Source organism: Paramormyrops kingsleyae, chromosome 12 (assembly GCF_048594095.1).
Source record: "Paramormyrops kingsleyae isolate MSU_618 chromosome 12, PKINGS_0.4, whole genome shotgun sequence".
Lineage (NCBI taxonomy): Eukaryota > Metazoa > Chordata > Actinopteri > Osteoglossiformes > Mormyridae > Paramormyrops > Paramormyrops kingsleyae.
In genome coordinates this window covers 27,562,542-27,586,451 of record NC_132808.1, presented here as the reverse complement: position 1 = coordinate 27,586,451, position 23,910 = coordinate 27,562,542, and the positions used below count along the sequence as shown (strand labels likewise).

The window sequence follows — 23,910 nt, the reverse complement described above, 5'->3', positions numbered from 1 at the left end:
CAACATGGGCTGTCAGCCAGAATCGCTCGACTCGACCAGAATAAAGACCACATGTTCGACGCTTTCGCTCTTCGCTTTGAGGTTTAACCCGTAAGGAGGACGTCCTCACAAGGGGAATCGATTCAAGCAGAACATATAACGCAAAACATGGCCCTTTCTATGGACACGGACTCTGTAATGTAGAAGCAGCATCTCGCCGAGCCAGTGAATAGGAACTGACACCTACTGGCAGCCGAGGGCCGCCGTGCTTGGGGCTGGACCGGTACCAGGTTGCAGCCTCATCTCAGAGCCCTCGTTTCCTTCAGCGGTTTCACGTTCCCCTTTCATGTGCCGCCCAACGATGTCCGGGTGCCAAACAATAGCTGCCGGATCACACAGCTTCTCTGTCGTCTGGCGGAAGGCTCTAAAATGGCGCTTGGGGCCGTCTCGGGTTTTGAGCCTCTCCATCTGGACTGAGATCCGGCTCGACCCCACTGGCCCATTTGCTCGTCAGGACCTTCGGATGGCCTGATGCAGCAGCAGCAGCAGAACTGCAGCACGGGGGGGTGTTAAATACCCACTGTACCACAGAGATATAATCATAATTACACTCAGACATTACTCAGTAAAGCCTCCCAAAGGCCCAGAGTTCTGACAGTTCCGTGTTCCATAGGCCCAGAGTTCTGACAGTTCCGTGTTCCAAAGGCCCAGTGTTCTGACTTCCCCACGTTCCAAAGGCCCAGTCTTCTGATGGCCCCACGTTCCAAACGCCCAGAGTTCTGACAGTTCCGTGTTCCAAAGGCCCAGTCTTCTGACAGCCCCACGTTCCAAAGGCCCAGTGTTCTGACTTCCCCACGTTCCAAAGGCCCAGTCTTCTGACGGCCCCACGTTCCAAAGGTCCAGCTGTTCTGACGGCCCCACGTTCCAAAGATCCAGCTGTTCTGACGGCCCCACTTTCCAAAGACCCAGTCTTCTGACGGCCCCACGTTCCAAAGGTCCAGCTGTTCTGACGGCCCCACGTTCCAAAAGTCCAGCTGTTCTGACGGCCCCACGTTCCAAAGGTCCAGTCTTCTGACGGCCCTACGTTCCAAAGGTCCAGCTGTTCTGACGGCCCCACGTTCCAAAGGTCCAGCTGTTCTGACGGCCCCACGTTCCAAAGGCCCAGTCTTCTGACGGCCCCAGGTTCCAAAGGCCCAGTCTTCTGATGGCCCCAGGTTCCAAAGGCCCAGTCTTCTGACGGCCCCACGTTCCAAAGGCCCAGACTTCTGACAGCCCCTGCCGTGATCCTCTATCACAGCGTAGATGCAGGCCGGTGGACCCCACACAACCGGCCACGTCTCCCTCCCCGGCGGATCGCCCGGCCCAATCTGGACACGTGGGGGGGCGGCAGTGGCGGCATTAGCACAATTAGCTTTCAGGGCGGCCTTGCCACAGAAAATTAAATCATGATGGCCGGGAGCGCAGGACAGGGCTGACACGCACAAATTACCCTCCGCACAGCGACAGAGCTGGAAGTCAGGAGGGTAGGGGTGGGGGGGGGGGCAGGGGCAAAGGGGCAAATTGTGATGGACGTCATGCAGAGGAAGAGAATTGTACAAAGAACTGGAAAGAATTTCAGATAGAGATGCCTACATGAGTTCAAACACAGACCTGCCCCCCCCCCCCGCTCCCCCAGAGACAGTGAGCTGTGTGGAGGTACCTTGCAGTGATGCCCTGGTGGAGGAGCCCGTGTCACTGGAGAGGGATCCTGAGCTGTACAGTGACTGCCTGCAGGGCTCTTTTGAGTACGGCCTGGAGAACAGACACACGATTTAGAACCAGAACAGAGGGATCCCCCCCCCCCCCAAACCACACCCCACTTTACCTGGCCATGCCCATTATACTGCTGTCTCTGCACTCCTTTGCTTTGCTCACTTTCTCTGAAAGAAATAGAAGCGACAGAGACCCAGTTAAAAACCCACACTGCTTCGGAACAACTCCGGCGCAGTCGTCATGACGATGCAACGTGGTGCCCAGGAAAGAAGTCGCACAGAGGAAACGGGAAAACATTAGCGTGCTCTGAACGGGGAGGGCCAGAACTCACGCTGGTCCAGGAGCACGAGGACGCCCATTTTAAACGTCAAAAGAGCTTCACTTTTTAAGCAAACCCTTCACAGACCCGGGACGCTTATCTCATACCCAGAAGCAGCTCTGCCATTTCATGCTGCCAGCTCCTTTGTCGTTAACGATTCTCCGCTATTCCACACGTTCTGGATCAACCCATTACTCTGCAAGTAAACGGTCAGGCCAGCTTATAAAAGGAAAATGACCCGTAGGGGAGCCGGACAGGCAGACGCCAACATGCGCGATCTGCAGAGTGCCCCCCCCTCTGCCCGAATCACTGTCACCCCTCAGACCTCGTCTTACTCCTGGGAGCCCTTCAAATATCAGAAGAGCATCAGCTTCATTACATTGCCCCCCAACACCCGCTTCCTGTCAGGCGAATCACACTGCGGGTTTTAGAGCTGAAGTCACGGTAAAGGTGACTCCAGTGAATGTGGATCACCGACGTCGCTGCTCCACTAGGCTGCCGTGTGACCCTGCTAACATGAGCTCAGCAACGGCAATATTAATTTACTCATGATCCTTTACACTTATCTTCTGGACAAGTCTGGGTCCTTAGCCACGGATGAAGATGCAAACGTGACACACACAGGGGCAGTACGGAAATCGAGGCCCACAGCTCAGCAGGCCGTGCACAGCCCAAACACACTTCCTGCTTCCCGTATCATGTACCAAGCTGGCCAGTATGGTTTGCGACGTACAGCCAGTCTCTTACCTGCGTTTCCTGGGAGGACCTCACACCAGAGCATCCTCATCACAGGAACACTTAGTGAACCGCAGTGATGTGAAAAACCAAAAGCTGGGTGACACGAGGGAGAATTACTGCTGAAGTGGGTGTCGGTCAGCACTGTTCTACCCGCGTTCAGGGACAGCGGCGAGCCAGGCGGTGACACGCACTGACGCACGGTGACATCACCTCCTACCTGACAGCTTGTACAGCAGCTCAGAGGCCATCTTGACAGAAATGTCCTGGCTGAAGAGTGCTTTCTGTGGACACAGGGGGCCGGCGGGCAAGCCAGTCAGAGGCTCATCAGAGGGCAGCAGGCAAGACGAGGCCAGGGGGGTCAAACCGGGGGGATCCAAGTCCATGGGTTCTGCCTTTACCGGCGCTCCATGTGAGTTACATGGCTCCCTCTTGTTCTCTGCAGGTACCGGGAAGCCAAACAGCAGAGTGAGGTCATAGAACAACGTAGCTGCTAAAATTCAGACAGTCACATGGAACCGCCAACACACTAAACGTTAAAACAGGTACATGGAACCATCTACACGCTGACATTAAGACAGACACACGGAACCTCCTACATGCTGACATTAAGACAGACACACGGAGCCCTCCTACATGCTGACATTAAGACAGACACACGGAACCTCCTACATGCTGACATTAAGACAGACACACGGAACCTCCTACATGCTGACATTAAAACAGACACACAGAACCTCCTACATGCTGACATTAAGACAGACACACGGAACCTCCTACATGCTGATATTAAGACAGACACACGGAACCACCTACATGCTGACATTAAGATACACACGGAACCACCTACATGCTGACATTAAGAGAGGCACACAGAACCACCTACACGCTAAGTTAAGACAGGCAAACAGAACCAACTATATGCTAACATTAAAACAGGCAAAGTAAACTATCTACATACTAACAAGCAGAGATCACTCAGAACCACCTACACACTAACAAGAAAACAGGACACATGGAACAACCTCCAACAGGCAAACAGGGAACACGGAACAATCTACATACTAACTGGAAGATAAGTCACACAGAACTACCTACACACTAAAAGGCACATAGCATGTTGGTTGTTCTATGTTACCTAACAGGCAAATGACAGCAGATAGAACAATCTACAGTACATGCTAACAGGCAGACACGGCACACAGAACAACCTACATGCTAACAGGCAGACACGGCACACAAAACAACCTACATGCTAACAGGCAGACAGGGCACACAGAACAACCTACATGCTAACAGGCAGACAGGGCACACAGAACAACCTACATGCTAACAGGCAGACAGGGCACACAGAACAACCTACATGCTAACAGGCAGACAGGGCACACAGAACAACCTACATGCTAACAGGCAGACAGGGCACACAGAACAACCTACATGCTAACAGGCAGACAGGGCACACAGAACAACCTATACGCTAACAGGCAAACAGAGCACACGGAACAATCTACATGCTAACAGGGTACACAAACCCACCTACACACTAAGAGGCAGACAGGGCACACAGAACGAGCTGCACACTAACAGGCAAACGGGGCATGCTTTCTTTCACATAGAAAAACACGGCACACAAAACAATCCACAGATAAACACATGCCGAGTGTCTCCAAATGACCCTAAAGCAGGGAGAACCTGTAATCTTTACTGAAAATAATAAAAACAAGTAATTAAATACCATCAGGTGTGTTAAATGGGACATTTCTCTGGAAAAGATCCCTCCCTGAATCGCAGGTAAGTAAAGCGTGACACTTCACTCGGAGTTCGGAGGGGGGACAGGCTAAAAATAGTGGCCCCCACGGTGCCATGTGAGTGAGTTCGGCCCACGCCGCTCGGGACCGCGTCCCCTCAAGCGTCACCGTCCAAACCACGGTTCTGCCACCACATGCGGCCAAAGGGGTCAGTGAATTCCCGATTCCACCAGCTCTGCCTCCAGGCGGGGTGGGGGGGGGGGTGCAGTTGTCCGAGCGTGACCTACATGGCGGCGGCGCCCCGAGCCGCATGGCCCAGGTGTCAGGGCTGTTCAGGCCGCTGCCAGGCCACGGTGCTGCCGGCCAGAGGTAGCTAATCCCTCCGCTAGGGCCGGCCGTGTGCCGGGGGTCAGCGCTCGGTCGCCGAGCTGCCCCCCCCCCCCTCCAGGTCAGGATGGACACGCTTGAGCCGCCGCCACCACTTGCCGGCCACACTCTCCATCTGTGGAGCGCCCCCCCCCCCCCACACACACACAAGCGTGCGCATTTATCCCCTATCCCCATTTCCCGTGCAGCGACGCATGCTAAACCGCTGAAAGGGGGCTGTGCTTCCACACGCCGCGTGATGCTAGCCTGCCAGCGGCACCCCCTGGTGGATGTGCGGTCTCTCACCAGAGGGGGGTTTAATGTGTCAAACCTGGACACTGGGGGTATTTCTCTCCAGACAGGTAGACCTTCCCACACTTAGATTTCTCAGTGTCCCGTCCACATGTTACACCCTCTTTGTACACGTAGACGCACATGCGTGATATCCATCGGGGGTGGGGGTTGGGGGTGGTGTCACCAATCACATGTCTCTCACTGCCGCCTCTCAACTGAATGCATCATGGGTACGATTTGTCATTTGAAAGGGGCTAATGATGTGGGGAGATGGGCACACAAAGACACGCACACACATGCACATGCATACACACAGAGACACGCACACACATGCATACACACAGGGACACGCACACACATGCACATGCATACACACAGACACAAACACACATGCATACACACAGGGACATGCACACACATGCACATGCATACACACAGGGACATGCACACACATGCACATGCATACACACAGACACGCACACACATGCATACACACAGACACGCACACACATGCACATGCATACACACAGGGACATGCACATGCATACACACAGACACGCACACACATGCAAATGTATACGCACAGAGACACGCATACACATGCACATGCATACGCACAGAGACACACACACACATGCATACATACACACAAACACACATGCTTGGCATACACTCAGACACACACAGGCAAGCACATGCAGATACACACGAACACAAAGACACACATGCATATACTCACAAACATGCATGTACATGTACACACATGCAGACATACATGCATACACATGCATATGAAGACACACACAATGTCATCCCCGCCACGTGGTCCCCAGCCCTTCATCAGCAGGTTAGACAATAATTTGTGTAGTGAGAGAGGCAGGGAGGGGGCAAGTTTGGGGAGGGGGCATCCATGCCCAGTGAAGCGGCACGCTCCTGACCGCCCCAGGGCCCGCAGCGGGTCTCCTGCACAGAACTGAGGGCCATCGCGGTCACACTCCAAGCAGAGGAAAATGACGTCCCTGCCACTTAATGTGGACAGATTGGGGTTGTAATGCGGGGCCCGGTGTTCTCCACCACCCCCAGCACGCCACCCCCACAGCCGCTGACAGACACCAGGTTCAAATAATGTGGGTAATAACATAAAATGAACAGATTAACTGTGAGGGGGGGGGGGTCTGGAGAAACAGAAGAGGAGAAGAGACGAGAGGAGGTCTGGTGAAGGGGGGATAGCGGTTAGCGGGATGTTGGGCCCAGGCAGAGGCAAGGACAGCGTGCACCCACAGGGCAGACTCCCACAGTGCAGTCCTGGGGAGGCAAGGCTCTGCCAGGCCATACACACACATCCCCCAAGAGAGCGACCAGAGGAGGCCCCCCCCACACTGCCGTCAGCAAGCCGAAACTGCGCTTTGTTAGCACACCACAATACGACCATAAGCGCAGCCTTCAAGCCAGAAGCGATGGACTCGTACCCGAGAGCTTCATGAGGAATTCGGATGCCACCTTCACGCCCATGTTCTGGCCCAGGAGGCGCCCATCAGCCTGGCAGAAGGGCTGGCCTGGCTGCCCAAGGGCCGGACGGGGACTCGATTCCTCTTCCGATTGCTCTTCCTCCTCCTCATCCTCTTCCTGCTTCACAAAAAAACGGGATTTCTGGGCCTCCTTCTGGTTCGCAGCTGTGGAGAGGGGGAGGGAAGGGAAGGGGGGTGTCAGTTGATCTCTACTCCATTTAGAGAGAGATGGAAGATAGAGAGGGAGAGAAAGAGATAGAAGAGAGAGAGGAGAGAGCAGGAGAGAGTGGGTGATATTGAGAGAAAAGAGGGAGAGAGAGGAGAGAGTGGGAGAGAGAGAACAGCAGAGAGAGAGGAGAGACAGAGAGAGAGGAGAGAGCAGGAGAAATAGAGTGAGAGAGAGAGGACAGAGCAGCAGCAGAGAGAGAGAAGAGAGCAGGGGGAGAGAGAGAGAAAGAGAGAGAGAGAGAGAGAGAGAGACGAGAGAGCAGCCAACCCCCTGGGCTGCCACGGGCCTCAGGAAAACAAAGCGAGCTGATCAGCATCCACATATTGAGTGCACAAGGACCGCGATCTGGACGTTGATCTGTCAGCAGCTGAAACGTGCTGTGAGGTCCCCACAGCATCTTGGGAAACACAGACCCCTTCCAGCTGTTAGCCCTTAGCGCTGTAGTGTGGCAGCACGCCGGGACCTGGGGGCTCTCAGCACTGCAGCAGAAACGGGTGGGGAGCAGCCCTGGCCTTGGCTCTCAAAGCGGCACCGCACATATTTTTCACGTTCTCCACAGGAGTGTATAGAACTGGGAGGGGGGGGGGGGTATTACAGGAGGAATGCATGAACTGCCACCACCCCCCCCCCCCAGACAGGGCAGTGAATTTATGGGCTTCTAAACACTTAATTTGTTGTTTTGGAAGCGGTCTTGGCATTTACAAGTGGCCCTCGGGAGAAGGTTCCAGGTCTCCGTCGCCTGGTCGTCTCAGGTTACCAGCCCACACAAAACGAGGCCCCCCTCCCACGCAGTGGGCCGGGAGACGGGAAGCGCAACTGCAGCTCTGACAGCACCATTACGGGGATGGGCGTGGGGGGGGAGGCGCCTGATGGAGGACGGTAAACAAACCCGCCTACATGACGCTGCATCATAGCCATTCTCACAGCTAGAGCTCCCACAATGCACTGCGGCTGCTTGTCGCTCGTGCCGGTGCGTTTCCCTTGTCTTCAATGGCTGCGGGAAAAATGGGTCATGTTTCATCGGTTTCAGACGAGGAACAAATAATTAAAAATGCAGAGCCACCATCCGGTTTCCAGAAAACGGCACGGAGCGCCGGCGGCTCTGCCTGGTGGGCGCCGGGCCTGAGCGACGTGCAGGGGCCACCTGGGGGCGCCACCGTAGCCTGCTCCCACGTCCCTCCCCCCCACTCCGCGTGCCATGTCGCCGGCCCGCGCCGAGTCCCGTCGGTGATTAATGACGACGAGCGCCTTGACAGCCCCCCCAGGAGGGGCGGGAGATGGAGCCGGCGTCCGCAACGCCGCACAGGGTCTCGCTGAGGACCCAGGGGGCCCCGGCAGAGGAATGACCTTCATGTTAGCGTGGCGCGGGGGCCCGGGGACGCCAGCTGGAAATGTCACGCCGTCAGGTGTCGGCGGGGAGGCTAAGTATAACCCCGGCGGCACCTGCAAGGTCGTCCTCTAATTAAAAGCGTGTTCTGGCGTGTAGCGGCAGACAGGCGTGGGCACCCGCGTGCTCCAGGACAGCGCCGCTCCCCTCTCCGGGGTCCGGGGACACGAGCAAAACAGCTCAAAAATACGAGCTACACAAAGTCACCCCGCTCCCCGACCTCTGCGCCGCCGCCATAAATAGCAGCCATTTCCATCGGAAGGCACCGTGCTTGGCCGCTGAATTATTCATCAGGCGGATCCATGGAGCGCCAGCGGCCCCCGAGCCCGCAGAAGGCCGCCCTTCCCCTCGCAGAGACGCCCCGGCGGACGGGCGTGCCGCGCAGCGAGCGCTTAGCGGCGTTGATGGGACCGGCCTGACCTTACCTCCCGTAACTGGGTCGCTCGACCAGCCGACCGGGGCTCTTTTCTGTCTCGCCCACACACGGGCAGGACGCCTCCACCGCCTCTCATCCGCTGCCCCGGCTGCTGTCAGACAGCCTGATTAACCCCCCCCCTTGCAGAAAAGGAGATCCAGTTACATGGAAGGCTTTGGGCCAGGCGGCCGAGTGCGCGGCAGCCAGCAGAACCGGCCTGACGGTAACCTGCCTCCGAAATGCAGCGCCCTACAGAAGGCACCTTCCGGAAAACGCGGAGTGGGAGTGGGGGACCCATGGCGGTCGTCCTGTCTCTCGGTGCTCACCGGCTACATGCTCACCATCTGTTGCTCAGCACACGAAAACAAAAATGGTGCCTTTAGTTTATGATCTGAGCACCAGGGATGGGCGGGACCTTCAATCACCGTCAACCAGAAAAGTGGCCAATGGGAAGCCGGAGAACGTGGGCGAGTGACGGGGCTCCCGCCTCGGCCTCCGTTTCTCACTGCAGTACACCCAGTTCCCAGAAGAGCGGCGCCGGTTCTGTGAACGACCCGGCCGCTTACTGATGTGAAGGTCCTGCTCTGCTCAGAAGCATGGTGAGGACAGGGAGGGCCGGTCTGGCCAGGGACAAAAGGACGGGCGAGGCAGATGGCGCTGGAGCGATCCGCTTTCGCTCTTTGTCTCCGAGCCTCCTGGGTCCGTAGCGGACGGTCCCACTCACCTTGACACAGGCTTCCCGTGCGCCCTAACCCTGCCCACCACGTTAGACCGTCCTGACATCCCGGTGGGGGCTGGGCGACTCGCACACCATGCGAGTGAGTGGTCATCGCGGCGGGGGGGGGGGGGGGGCCACAGGCGCGAATGTGGGGTCCTAACACCACCAAGACAGCAGCTTGGGGGGAGGGGAGTAAGAGGGACACCGCGGAGGCTAATAATCTTAAATTATCCTAAATTACAGATTCATCTTTAATTATGAATTATGCATGGCTGTGTAATTAATCTAATGTTCTACTTCCTAATGGTCTAATTACGCAGCACTGCGTGGGACAGCCATGGCCCCGCCCCCACCACACTGGGGGGGCTCACGGGCGATCGCATCACTTGCGGGAACCTCGCCGATGTCATGGACGCCACTCAGCTGTGCGCCCGCTCGTTAAGCCCCTCATTACCTGAGAGCTTGATGAGCAGGTCGGAGGCAGACTTGGTGGTGATGTCTGTGCCGAACAGGGTGGTTAGAGGTGTGGGAGGGCCAGACTTAGGAGTGGCCTGGTCGGAGGGGGCGCAGAGACTGAAGGGTGACGCCCCTGAGACATGGCTCTCCTGGGGCTCCTCCTTGACCCGCACGTGCTCGCCGGGGTCCCGAGGCGAGGGCCGCAGCGAGCTGTCCGCCGAGGCCGGGGAGCCGCCTCTGTCTTTGCTCTCGCCGTCGCTGGATGCCTCCTGCTTGACCCGCAGCTCGGCGCGCGGGAAGTGCTGATGGCAGCGCATGTGCAGCTTCAGGCTGAAGTGGCGCGAGGAGGTGAAGGGGCACAGCGGGCACTGGAAGGTCTCACCCCGGTCCTGGTGCTGGTGTACCTGCGGCGGAAGTGGCTGGTGAGCTCCCTGCGGCCCTGGGCTCCCGCGGCCCTCGGCCCCCCAACGCTGGGCCCCTACCTTCATATGGGACTTCAGATTATCTTTGCGGGCGCAGCGGAACGGGCACAGCGGGCACTGGTGGCTCTTGAGGCCCGTGTGGATCACCATGTGCCGCTTCCAGTAGCTCTTCCGCTTGATGACCAGGCCGCACACAGGGCACTGGAAGGGCCTGCCCCCGTCCTCAGGGGGCACTGGCGAGAGAGCAAAAAGACAGAGGCGTGAGGGGGGGCACCCGCCATCTTGATGAGCCCAGTGGGGCTTTACAGGTCCAGGAAAATCCCAGCAGCGTGTACAGAGACTGGGCTACAGGGAGAGCTGAAAGCTGATTGGCCGCCTGACTGCCCTCTCCCCTGTCACATACTGTACCAACTCTAAACTGTTTATGCCCATGATAAGATTGTCCCCCTCTGTAAGAATTACTGCCCCCCTTATGCACCCCCACTTCCTAGAAACAGAAGCCTCTGCCTGGCCTGCAACCTGTGGTTTGCCAAAGTGGGGGCTCAGCTCGGATGCGAGACACCCCTGCCTGCAGGCTGGCCACCGTTCATTTATTTATGATGATGATGAGGATGATGATGATGCTATTAATATTAATATGTATAAGTACAGCCTTACAGACACATAAAGCACAGGAATGGATGTGCTGAGTATCAGATCCGTCTTAACCTAGAAAGTTCCGTCGGCCTTTTGTGTCTGGAACATCTCGGTAGGATGCCAGGGGCATTGCGGTGAGGAAGGCGGTTCTGTCGGTCCAACAGGAGAACCTCAACAAGCCTGTACAGGACACCCAGCATTGGAGACCAAGACTTGTCACCGTCATCGCTGCAGAAGTCCGGCCAGACAGCAGCTTTAATATGCAAGTCATCTTCCATCTCATTTATTTTCTGGCATCTTCTATATCATATATATTTGGAGCCCATTTCCTCCTGATCAGGTACGATCATTGCTTCACCAAGTCAGCAAACGTGTGACCACACTGCAGTGCAGTAAGCCAGTGACCCCTGTTTTGGGGGACAGTGAAACAACAGAAGAATCACTGTGAAGGATCCCCATTGCGCTACCAAGCCCTGAGACTGGGACCCCTCCAGACCCAGTCAGACAAGGGGGTCTCCTGGCCTGCCAGAATAAATATTGGCGTGAGCTGGCAGCATGTGAGCCAGTGAGGTCTACAGTGTGTCCACACTACGTCACGGCTTCCGGAAACATCCGGCGTTCCAGCGAGCGGTAATGAAATGATGAGCTCCCTCAAACGCTAAAACCTTCACAGGGTTCACAAATTTACGACCTTTATCCTGAGAACAAGGATCTAAAATCAGTAGAAGCGTGCCACGTTCTCCAGCTCTTTGCCATGCCTCTATATTACCCACAATTCACTGCTATGCAGATCTACCACCTTAAGAGCCCTTTGTCTGTGTCAGACTCTAAGAGCTTGTGTTTCTCTCCAGGAGTCTGTGGCCACTCTTGTATGAAGAGTGATTGTATTTGCTCTGTAATGTTTGTGACACCAGGCATTTCGCACAAAGATAAATATTCAGTCTAAAAAGGGGCGGGGGATGGGGAGGGCCCTCACTAATGGAGTCCGATACAGTACCTTCCTGACTGCTGGCTTTCACCTTCCCTTTGGGGGGGGACGGGGGCGGATCGGCGCTCCGTCTGGCCGTAGACAGCTTCTGGTCGCTGTCCGCCAGCGGCTCGCCATCACCCAGAGATTCCGCCGCTGTCGCCTGCTCCCGCTGGGAGCCCAGGAGGTTCTTAGCTGCTCGCACCGCCACCTCCTTTAGCAGTGCTGCTGATGGCGTCATGGAAACCAGCGAGAAGAAGGAGCAGTTTGCGGACGGCTCCCCCTGCTGGAGCCCCCGCTCGCTCACCTTCTTGGACAAGGCTGCCAGCGTGGAGCTGGCGGACTGGGAGTTAAATGGGCTGGGGAAGGCGTCAAAGCGGGCCGGCTCGTCTGCCCTGCCCCCGCCGATAACCCCGGAGGAGGACGACGATGACGAGGAGGATGAAACAGCCAAAGAAGCTCCGGCACTTTTGTCCTGCCGTACGGCATTGGCCGCGGCCTTCAGCTTCTGGATGGCGGAGTCCGGGGATAGGCTGCTGCCGCCAGGGGCGGAGCCGCCAGCAGGTAGCCAGGTTTCCCCCCCACCCACCCAGGCGAAGCTGTTGCCATTGGCACCAGCAAAGGGTTCAGAAAGCTCCCGCTTCACCGCACTGACCGACGCCGTCGGGGTGGGTGAAGCCGTCATGGAGGCAGAGCTCTTGGCGAGTTTGCGAGCCAGAGCGCTCAACTGCTGGGCGTGGCGGGAGGATGGGGACAGGGCGGAGTCCAGGTGCAGGGACGAGGTGTCCTGGGACCTGTCCCGGTCAACCAGCCCCCCCACGTCTAACCGGAGGGAGTCGGCCTCCAGGAGACGCCTCAGGTTACTGCTCAGCGGCGCCCCCAGTGCATGGTCCCCGTAGAGCGAGGACACCACCGAGGACAGGGTGTCCTGGACCGTGAAGCTCCCCACGTGGAAGGAGTCAGAGTCCAGCCCCTGGAGGTCCAGGGACGCGCGGGGCACAGGCGTGGGACAGCCCACAGAGCTCTCCCCCGAGGTGTCTTGCTCCGGAGGGCCCCCTTCAGGAGACGGCTGGATGTCATCCTCAGAAGGCGTGTCGGAGGCGTGGCCAAACCAGCTCCCGCCTCCCACAGGCTCCGCCTCTCCATCCTCAGCTCGTTCCAGATCTGAGAATCAAGGACAGGAACGAGTGAGCGAATAAACAAATAAAAAATAAAAAAATGTCATATATACTTATATGTCATTCTTATATACTTATAAACCAAAATCACCGTTTAAAGTTACCTTAAACGCTAACATTTTACATTTTTACATTTTAGATGGTTATCGTATGTATCACATGAGCAGTGCTCTGCCGCAAAGTTAATTTTTAGTAAATTAATAATAATAAATAATAATAATAATAGCTACGTTGGCAGAGATTTCTATTCCACACAACACATTCATCTATTCATGCTTCTGTTTTTATATATCGAAATATCTATTCAGATAACAGCAGAATCCGTTCGGCGCGTGTCCATCTCGGGGACATGGTCCCGCACGCGGGGGCCTGGAACATCACGCGCACTTCCCTGCGCCGCCCGACGCTCGCATTTGCATGCCGCGGCTTTTGGAGAACATTTCGCTCTCCGCGTTTCCTTTCAACCATATTTTTCTCAGGGTTTAAAGGAGTTTCGTAAAAGGGGTTACCATGGTGACGGGCCCTTCTGGGAGGCGAGACAGCAAAGATTAGGGTAATGGAGGTTACAAAGCGAGATTAATATTCATGAGGCTGAAGATACCACCAGGGAGCCAATGAAGATAGGGGAAGGGTCGGCGAGGGTCATTAATATACACTTCATGTATCAATATTCATAAGCAAAACAATCCTGCTTGCCAGACAAGGGCGGACAAAGGGGGGGAAATATTACCAATGGCCTATAAATATTAGCATAGAGAGGCAGGGAGGCTGGTCGTGGGCACAGCTTTCACTTCCCACGAAGCTCGGCCGCAGATACGGAGTCCCGGCGTGCAGCGACCGCGCCGAGGCCCAGCGACGTGCGTGTGACGTCACCCTCTCAGCACGCCCCCGGATCCAGGCCCTGACATGGCCTCCTTCTGCGTCTCAGTGAAGCACAGAAGGCGGTTGCCGGGCAACAGGACCTGTGACCTGCGGGGATCACCGCGGCCGGCGTACATCTGGTGGCAGGGTCGGCTCCGACCCGGGGCAGCCATTACCGCCATCGTGCTCCGAGCGCCCACGGAAACAGAACCCGTCCACGCCTTCCACTGGGCCAGTAAGGGTGTCGCTCCGCGTCCCGCAGTGGCACCTCAGCCCTGTGGTTCTGCTGACATGGGCCCGTCACCCACCCTGTACGCTACACGCAGGATACAGCCTTGGGGGCAGAACCGTGTCCTCAGAACAGAGGCTGCACAGTTTCCGGCACTGGAGCCTCAGGATGGAATGACTGGCAGCTCCTGAAGGTCACCGTCCTCCAGCGAGGGGGTAGCGAATCCCGCGGGGGGCTCGTCTGACACCACACTCCCCCCCAGTCTCTATCGCCCGTGTGTGTTACACGGCGCCAGGCCAGCAGGGGGAGAATTAGTACTTAATGACCAACCAGGTCAAACCCCCCCCTCCCCCCGAATGACTTTGCCTCTTGTGGCGGGAGAGCAGCAGGAAAGGGAGGGAGGAAAAACACGAAGAGCCTTTGGTGGGTCACAGCCACCGTGTGTGTGGACAGAGAGCTCCGGGTCTTGGCCATGGGTACGAGGAAGCATCGGGGGAGAAGGGGGAGTTATCAGATTGGGCAGGGAAGGCCTGAAACAGCCAGGAACAGGCGACAGGAACGGGCAGCAGAGGGAAAAGCCCCCCTCTCTGCGGTCCGAGTGGCTCCCATCAGCGTGGGCACTGAACACGGGGCCCGATCAACGCAGGCCATACAGGTGAGTGCAGATTTTTGACAGGTAGTGGCGTCAGCTAACCCAGCGAAGTGGTTAATAATCCACATTCACAAACGGTGTGAATTAATGCAATCAGTCAGGCCCAGACCACACTCCTGCAGCTCTGACTAACTACACATGCGTGTCCATATATAAAACACAAAGTACGCTTGATGTATGTTCCACTCATAGCCCTTGATCGTATAATAATGTCTCCCCTTTTCAAACTTACCTCATACTACTGGAATCATCACTGTCTGTGTCTTGCAGCTGTCAGTGGTTTGGGGCATTAATTCATGCAAAATAAATCATTTGAATACAACAGTATTTAATGTATCGATATTTGAAGTCTCTTGGGTAAAAAGCCAGTATTGAATGTTACACTATGAATGAAAGTCCTTCAGTCTGCGGCATCGCACACATACAGGCTGGTTCCCAAACCCACCAGCTCTGATGTCATCGTGTCTCCCGTGACAAATGTGCGGCTTCCTGCTCTGGTCACTTGTAAATCAGAGTCGATGGCCCTGGTTAAACCTGTCCAGAGGCTAAGAGCAGGACGTCCTCATCACCAGGTGAATCCGCGTCCCCACAGGGTCCTGTCCCACCCGCAACGCCGCACGCTCGCAGCAAAGGACAGGAAACGTCTCCCCCCACCTCAACAAGACAGCAGACCCAAGTGGCCAGACAACCACATTTCTCGGGACCCCAGTAAATAGTTAAATATACTGACCAAACCGTGTACTAAACTACAGGGTTAACATTACACTGAGAGAACCCAAAGGCAAAAGGGTTATCTCGCCTGTCAATCTCAGGTCACCCCCCTCCCCCCTCCACATTCTGCTCACCTGCAGGGGCGCCATCTCTCCCGTTAGAGGGCGGAACACAGTCAGGGGGCGGGGCAATGGCGAGCGATGATAATCAGCCCGATCCGACAGCAGAGCTTCCCTGGAGGTGCTGTCATTAGTCCCCCCGGTCTTTAGCAAAAGCCCCCTAAATAAACCCCCAAGGGCAGCTGGCCTTTCAGGGGCCAGTAAACAATCCGTAATGAGGCGCGGCTTGCCTCCAGTAGGGGGCGCTCAATAGCACAGGCGGACTCTTCTGCGACTTCACAGGAAAGCAGCCAGTGGCTGGGATCGTGGTGACTGATGGTGTGGCCACGGGTACATGGGGGACGGCCACCTTAAAACCCAGGACAGAGATCCGCATGCACACCGCTAGCTTTGGCTAAATTAAAAAACAGCAAGAACTATAAATATGACGGCCTGGACAGTGAGAGCAGCTGGAAGACTGGAGCTGGTATGAGGGATGAAAGTAGATTCTTCAAACCATCATGTTTCATTTTCCTCTTGGCTTTCACATATAATCACGCTCAGCAGAGGCTCAGTGTAATATAAGCGCAATATCAACACAATATCACTGTGTCTCGGTGCGATATCAGTGAGCATCAGTGCGATATCAGTGAATATCAGTGCGATATCAGTGAGTATCAGTGCGATATCAGTGCGATATCAGTGAGTATCAGTGTGATATCAGTGAGTATCAGTGCGATATCAGTGAGTATCAGTGCACATGTTTCCATAAATCCAGCTGCTCCAGGTCAGACATCCACGCCAACCGGAGCATCCAGTAAGGAAGCACTGATGAGCCCAGTCTCTGCTCTGGGGGGTGCACTAGATCACGTTGAGTAGACATGCATTGTCTTCAGAGCCAGGGACTACATCCCCCAGGGCAGGAAGGTAAACATGAAGTACTGCAAGGCAGCAAGGGCTGAGCCGTGGGGCTGGCCGGCACACGGGGCACAGGATGCAGGACACAAGATGTAAGATGGAGACTCACTCACAAGATGCACTTTCTGACGACACTCACTGAACTCGCTCACTGGACACGCTGTCTGTCCACACTTGCTGAAAACACTCACTGGACGCATCATCTGTTCACACTTGCTGGACACGCTTGCCGAGCATGCCTTCTGTCCACACTTTCCGAACACGCTCACTGGATGCACATTCTGACCACGCTTTCTGTCCACAATTGCTGAACACACATGCTGGATATACATTCTGACCACACCCACTGAACATGCTCAATAGATGCGCTTTCTGTCCACACTTACTGAACACGCTCACTGGGCACGCTATCTGTCCACAATAACTGAACACACTGGCACATTCTGTGCACGCTTGCTAAAGTTCTCCCCAGGGCCCGGTGCGGAGGTCACAGACCCCACAAGCTCATGCACCCTGTAAACACAGCACTGGGAAAATAAACAAACAAACAAGCGGACAGGGGCCACTGTGTCGCCACGGGGACAGCGGTCTGTCAGCGCGGCCGCAGCCCGTCTCACTCACACAGCAGAACCAGCCCACTTGAGAGAATGGCAGCTGAGCACCTTGGGTCACGCAGCGCCTCACCTCAGGGACACAGACCAGCCGGCAGGTCCCTTTGTTAAATTAACAAATTAAATAACGAATCAGAAACGGAGTAAGTGTAGATTGTAGGACGGCAGCAGGAGGAGACGGACGAGGTGCAAACAGGCCCTCTTACCAAGGTTAACGAGGAGGAGAGCCGAGTCTCCGCCGGGGGCCTGAGGACAGGACCGTCTAGTCAGACGAGCGGAAGAGTCTGACGGCTACAGGAGACGAGCTTTTAGTGCCTCTCGCTCCCAGACGTGTGCAGCAAGACGGTGACCCACACAGCCAAGAGCAAGGGGACCCTTCTGGACGATGTCGGCACATGCCGGGTCTTCCGGCTCACCATATCATCACTAGAAACAGATTCCTGATGATGGGAAAAGCCCCACCATTGTGCTCTCATTAAAGTCCCACAGGCTGGGGTGGGGCAGGGAGGCAAAAGGAGGAAGAGTTAACCCTCCAATGCATGGTGCCCAGTAGTAAGAAACTTTTATTTAAAAAAAATAATAAATTCCCATCATGCATAGGGAAATAATTGATTAAGGGAGGACGGAGCCGCCGTGTGATTGTGCCGCTCCAGTTTGTTAGCGAGCGCCAGGGTGCCTGCACATGATGGGGGTTTCCCACCGCTCGTGGGGGGGTCAGGTCAGCGGCAAAGTTAATTTAACCCGCTAATGTAACGGCCACAGGACAGACAGTGTGTCGGCACACTTCATTAACCGCCCCCCCCCCCCCCCCCCGTTAATTTTACAGTAAACTACTCCACGTCTGTGGGGCTGTACATCTCAAGCACTAACCCTATAAAGCCTCTTGCTGTTCTTGAAGTGCAATTTGTTTGACTAATTTCTGATATTTTTCCCTTTTTCTTTATTTATTAGCCTAAAAAGAAGATTAACCATCAACAAACAGAAGTCCCGAACGAATCAAATCACCGTTTCGCAGCGTACAGAGCCCTGCCGGGGCCCGGTTCCATTCAGCGGTAGTCACATGGCACTGCAGGAGTAAATCAGAGTCGCGCTGAGGTGTGCACATGCACATCAGACACACCGCTGTCGGTTTTCACTTCATTTAAAGGCGTTACTGTGTCTTCAGACTCACCCAGGAAAGGCGTGTTTGTACCCTGGGTGACAGTGTCAGCGGACTCTGCGTACGGACTCTGCGTACGGACTCTGCGTACGGACTCTGCGTACGGACTCTGCGTACGGACTCTGCGTACGGACTCTGCGTACGGACTCTGCGTACGGACTCTGCGTACGGACTCTGCGTACGGACTCTGCGTACGGACTCTGCGTACGGACTCTGCGTACGGACTCTGCGTACGGACTCTGCGAGCATTGCCAGCCTGCCCGCTCCATTCTAGCGACTCTCTCCATATCGATAAAAAGGTCCACGGCCCAGTTACCGCCTCTGGCTGAATTTCCACTCATCCAGCCTGGGCTGATCCGAATCACGCAGCCAGGCCAGACTGGTCGGCGAAAACGTGGAACCGTTTAAAGGCCCCCAAGCAGTGAGGCTCTCAGCATCTGGATCTGCCTCTCAACCCCGTACCTGAGGCCCTGCAGCCCCCAGCCACCCAGGAAGAAGGCGCCCCCCCCCACCCCTAGCCAGCCAGGAAGACCCCCTCACCCCCCAGCACGGACCACAAGTTCAAACCAGTGACAAAGAGTCAAACATCCAAAAAATCTAAAAATGCAAAAGCAAATAACTTTTACTCTGATTAATCGGCACTCAGCGTCACATCTCCGTCCTCAGCACTGACCCACCTCAACCCCCTAACAGGATAATGTTATTTTTCCTGGGGAGTTATGCCATGTCTGCAAATTAAACAAGACCTGCCCCCCCCATTGCTGTAACTGAAATTAGCACTAAATGAATCCATTACTTGGCACTTGAGCAACTGCCTCCTGGCCCCACGGGGCGATGACTGGAGAGCAGCGGAATCTGGCCCCCCCTGTGTCTAAAAGACACTCAGAGCTCACTGCATCCCCCCCCCCCAATGAAGCGGCCTGCTCACCCTGGCTAATTTCTGCCGACGTCGCAGTGAGACTCCTGCGAGACTGCCTCTCCTTCTCCCTGTCCCCCCCCCACCCATCTCCCCACCTCAGATCCCAAAGCTGCAAACTTCTTAAAAAACCTGCAAATGTTTCTGAGGAAGGAGCAACACCAACTTCACACACACCACAACTAGCAAGAATTACTTTTTTTTTTTGCTGACAGCCCAAATAAAATGCCTCGTTCCGGTACTTTCCAGGTTATTTAGGTCATCAGGAATTGGAGACCAGCTTAACAGAAAAAATAAATACTTTCTAAGGGGCAATGAGCAGTTTTGGGTAGGGAGAGAAATGAATTTCCCCCAGTTACCTTCAACAGCCGACAGAGATGCAAATGAGGCCATTTCAGCGCGAGGCAGATTCATTTGGAGGCATCAGCATTTGCACCAGAATCTTCTCAGATGAATTGATCAAGTGAAAGTCTCTGTGTGGCCCCAGCCGCCGGGCAGCAGCTCATTAAACGGAGGCAAAGGAATTAGCTGAGAGGCTCAGGAGGAGGCGGAGCCGGGGGTGCGAGATGGGAGCGGCCCAAACCGCGTCCGGCTGTTTGTCTATCTGCCAGCTCTGAGGAGAGCAGGAAGGTTCCGGCAGAAACAAACGGGCCGAGCTTTCTCTCCAGGTCGTCGCAGCATCACCTGGTGCTGTTTAGCCGGGCTCTGGCGTCACCGTGGTGATCTGTATCACAGCACCGCCGCCATGGCGATCGAGTGCCCCTGCAGACGCGGAAAGTATGTTGATATATACAACCGCCACCTTCCTGTTGCCCTTTAATTTATTTTTAAGTTAAAAGCCTGTACATTATTAGTCACTTGGGCTCAATTCAGCAGACACCAGTAAGAGAGTCTGAATTTAAGTTGGTTTTTGGCAGTGGCTTTCCGTGGACTGGATGCCAAGCGTGAGATGGAAAAGCCCTTCATGTTTTCCAAGGCTTTTGGGCCTCGGGCCAGACGAGGTCATTATAATCACCGCGAGGGGAGGAGAAGCACGGGGGACGGAGCCACCGGGCCGGGCCAGGATGCAATCACCGGCCAGTAAGTGGAGACGGAGCGGACATTTCTACACGTCGACCCGCAAGATAGACGTCCCGACTCCAGAGATCTGAATGGGCAACAGCTGCAGGGAGTGAAAGAAAGATCTGGAAGGATCCATCATAGAGCCAGGGTGAGGGTCAGTGGTCCAGGGGAAGAAAGTATCATCCTTCTTATAAAACGAAAATGATTTTTGGATGACTTTTTAAAATTAGTGTAATTTGTTCAAATAGCAATTGGCCTGATTTTTCTGCCAAATGCCAGACAAGGTGAGTTTGCGACAGATAAAAACAGGCTGGATTTTAACCTCGCTGGGTGAGTATCTGAAACACAGCAAGTAAAAGGTGGAGGGACAGTAATTTAAAAGTGTGACGAATGACTGTTCTACCACTTTCAGCAACACTGACATGAGATTGTCAAAGACTTTTCAGCTCTCATGCAACTATGAGTGTTTAAATAAAAAAACACACTAAGAAACATCAGATTAAAAAAACAGACACAAAACAAAGTATCAATGATTCTCTGAAAAAGAAAAAAAAAATCAACCATCAGAATGTGCAAGATAATGTAACTGCCGAATATTTAATATAAGGCTGGGGGAGAGGGGTCAATAGGAAAAGTACTATAGGAAACATTCAGGGTACGTGCCAAACACCCATAATGCCCTGCGTGCCAAACACCCATAATGCCTTGCCTGAGGACAGCCTGGTACATCTAACCAAACATTCCCCCAATGTCTTTCAAAAAAAATAACTCAAGGGGCCCCTAAAATTGAAAGCAGACTCCATGAAAACAGCGGCCATCCATCTCCACATGCCCCTTACTGCACCACCTTCAAATTGGCCTTTATTTAAAAAGGAATAATCGATTGATTTGTGAAGCATTCGCCAAATTACGATTGCAGGGCTCGGTGTAACAGAGTGAGAAGCGTAAGACTGTTGATGTGAATGTCCTCAGGGTGTTGAAGCCTGGCTTGATTAAACTTATATGAAAATAGGCTGTAGAGCAACAAACACCATCAGATATTGAAACGTTTTAGATTCTTTTTTTTTCCCCTTTGTGGCCCTTGTTTCTCAAGCCTTAAAGTTCACCAGGCTTCTTAAGCTGACAATCGCAGACTAGTCCAAGTTTTCACGCAGTCCTGTTTAACTGGAGCATTTTTGCTTGATCTGGTTTTGTGACCTGCACAGGACCCCCCGACACAGGTATAACAGCAGCCGCTTGGATAGCCAGTGATGGCTCTTTCCCAGCCGACTGGCACGAGACAGTGCGTCTCTGTCCTTAACGGGAAGCAGGAAGGACCGGAGCAGGTAAACCATACCTACATTCTAAGATCCCAGATGTTCCCAAACTCTCAGGTGAGAGTGAGCAGGAATCATACAAGGGTTTCATGTATTTAAAAGGGATGGAGTGTCACGCAAGCTGTGAAAATGGCCCTTAGGAGAGCTTCTTAATGACTGGATATTGAAAGCCGGGCCTTAACTGAAAATTTAACCCTTTGCAGTCCTCGGGCAGCTGGTATGTGCATAAGGCATGCATCAGTCAAGTGCCCTGCTTTAAGCCAGCGACCGGGGAAAACGAAAGACAAAACAACAAAACAATACTGTATCACAGAAACAAAGCTGCGGCAGTTTCTGCGCCACGCACTCCGTAATAAGCTCTCCGGCGTATTACGGTCATTTATGGGAATTTTAAATTGTGTAACAGCTTAATGACATAGGAGTAACATGATATAACACACAGCAGCCTCGTATCTTAGTGACAGCGGAGCCACATGGGGCAATTAGCCGGTAATAAGGCGAGGTGCCCGAAAATGCCCCGTTACTCCGCGGCTGTGACCGGGGGACTGGGGGGCACCTCCGAGATCCTCTGGCGGAGCTGACAAGGAACAGCAGCTTGCCTTCTTTTATATCAGGCGATTTTTAAAAAGCACGGCAAGATTAAGGGGAAACGGACAGGCACCGTGAGTTGCACAGCGAAGCACATCTGGGGGGCCTGGCCGGTTATCGCGGATCCGCAGACGGACGCTGAACTTCAGGTGACCGGCCGGGGCGCTGACACTGGCAGCCCGCTGACACTGGCAGCCCGCGGACGCGGACACGGACAGGGATGGGTGGGACAGCTCGCGCGCTATCTCAATAATAACAATAACAAGAACAGTAATAAAAGCCACAATAATGATAATAATGACAATCATAATGACAGGTTAAAAAAACCACACACAGCGACACCGCGATCGCCTGGAAGTGACCTGGCGACCGCCACCGCTGCCCAGAGCATCCGCCGATGCCAAAGTTGCGCAGCTGGAGCTGCGGGCAGCCCAGGCGCTCTGCGCGAAAACAGGAAACAAGTTGCGCCGATTTGGTGCCGCCGGAGCTCGGAAGCCCGAGTCCAGCCCCCTCGCTCCGATCCGGCTGACCCCCGCTCTACCGCAGCCGGATCCTCAGATCCTCCCCCTTTTTCTTCTTCTTCTTCTTTTTTTTTTTTAAGAAAAAAAAAAAAAGAGGGGACACGGACTTCAATGAACGGATTTACAAAAAAGAAAGAAAAGAAAGAAGCAGCAATCGGCCGTAAATGGCGCACGGATGGAGGCGACGGACGCGCTCACCGACTGCAACCTTGAGAACGGGACCTTTATCGATCACAGAGTGCGTTTAAAGACACGCTGGCTGGCTGCTCGTCGCCAACATGGCTGCCCGGCACAGACCTAAAAAAGGCAGAAATAACACCCTGCGCCGCGTCTTTGTCCGCTTCCAGCCCTTTAACCCCGAAGTGCTGCGCGAAAGCCCCGCGGAGCCGCCGAGACGCCGCCGAGCGGCGGACTTACGCGCAGCCAGGCGCTGGGGCTGCTCCTGCTTTCTCCGGGGCATTTTCCCCGCTCTTCACATCCTCCTCCTCCGCGTTTAGGGATGAGAAGGAGGGATGTTTTTCTCCATTGAGACGGTGAGCCGGCGACCGATGGCAGCGGCTCGTCCCGCACCTGGCGGTCCGCGGCTCCGGACTGCGCTGCCGGGCGATGGGAGGCGGAGGAGGCGGCGATCCCGTGTCTGACTATGGCTGCTGTCGGTGTGTATGTGTGCCGGAGCCCCTAACTGACACTAATGCGGGGATCAAAGGGCAGCGGCAGCGGAGCAGCGCGCGCGCGCGCACACACACACACACACACACTCCCCGCACATAGGCTACACACACTCTCCCCACTCACTCACTCTCACTCACACACACACACACACACACACACACACACACACACACACATACTCCCCGCACATAGGCTACACACACTCTCCCCACTCACTCACACAGACACACACACACACACACGCGCGCGCGCGCGCGCCCGGCTCGGTGCCCCCGAGCCGCCTCATCTCGCGCACATCCAAACGCTCCTCGGAAACACTGAGCGATGCATCGTCACATTAATCAAGTTACACCGCCGTCGGTCTTGTTTATTCTGTTTGTTGTATCGCGCGTCGTCGCTTAATTGGAAATACTACAGTTTTATAAATCGTGACCAAATGTTAAATACGCTCATTTATGCCCTAAACATTAAAGTATTCTAAAACACG

The 23,910-nt window shown here is 54.8% G+C and overlaps 1 protein-coding gene across 7 annotated transcripts in view; it reads right to left on the bottom strand.

Moving 5' to 3' along the window:
- LOC111833409 (zinc finger protein 827-like) overlaps positions 1-23,702 on the bottom strand; it is a 38,435-nt gene extending 14,733 nt beyond the window's left edge. For 3 of the 7 annotated variants that reach the window (XR_011981845.1, XR_011981844.1, XM_072697844.1), the window contains exons 1-8: positions 23,169-23,701; positions 11,962-13,095; positions 10,389-10,561; positions 9,905-10,310; positions 6,663-6,866; positions 3,006-3,224; positions 1,844-1,898; positions 1,679-1,770 (exon numbers count right to left, since the gene is read on the bottom strand). Coding sequence is in view for 4 of the 7 variants with exons in the window: in XM_072697844.1 (XP_072553945.1) it covers positions 1,679-1,770; positions 1,844-1,898; positions 3,006-3,224; positions 6,663-6,866; positions 9,905-10,310; positions 10,389-10,561; positions 11,962-13,095; positions 23,169-23,211 (2,326 nt within the window). In the remaining 3 variants the exon portion in view is untranslated. Of the gene's footprint in view, positions 1-1,678; positions 1,771-1,843; positions 1,899-3,005; positions 3,225-6,662; positions 6,867-9,904; positions 10,311-10,388; positions 10,562-11,961; positions 13,096-23,168 lie in introns of all 7 variants that reach the window. The other 4 variants (XR_011981843.1, XM_023791645.2, XM_072697843.1 and 1 more) reach the window with 2 other exon arrangements.
- Positions 23,703-23,910: the final 208 nt, after the last annotated feature.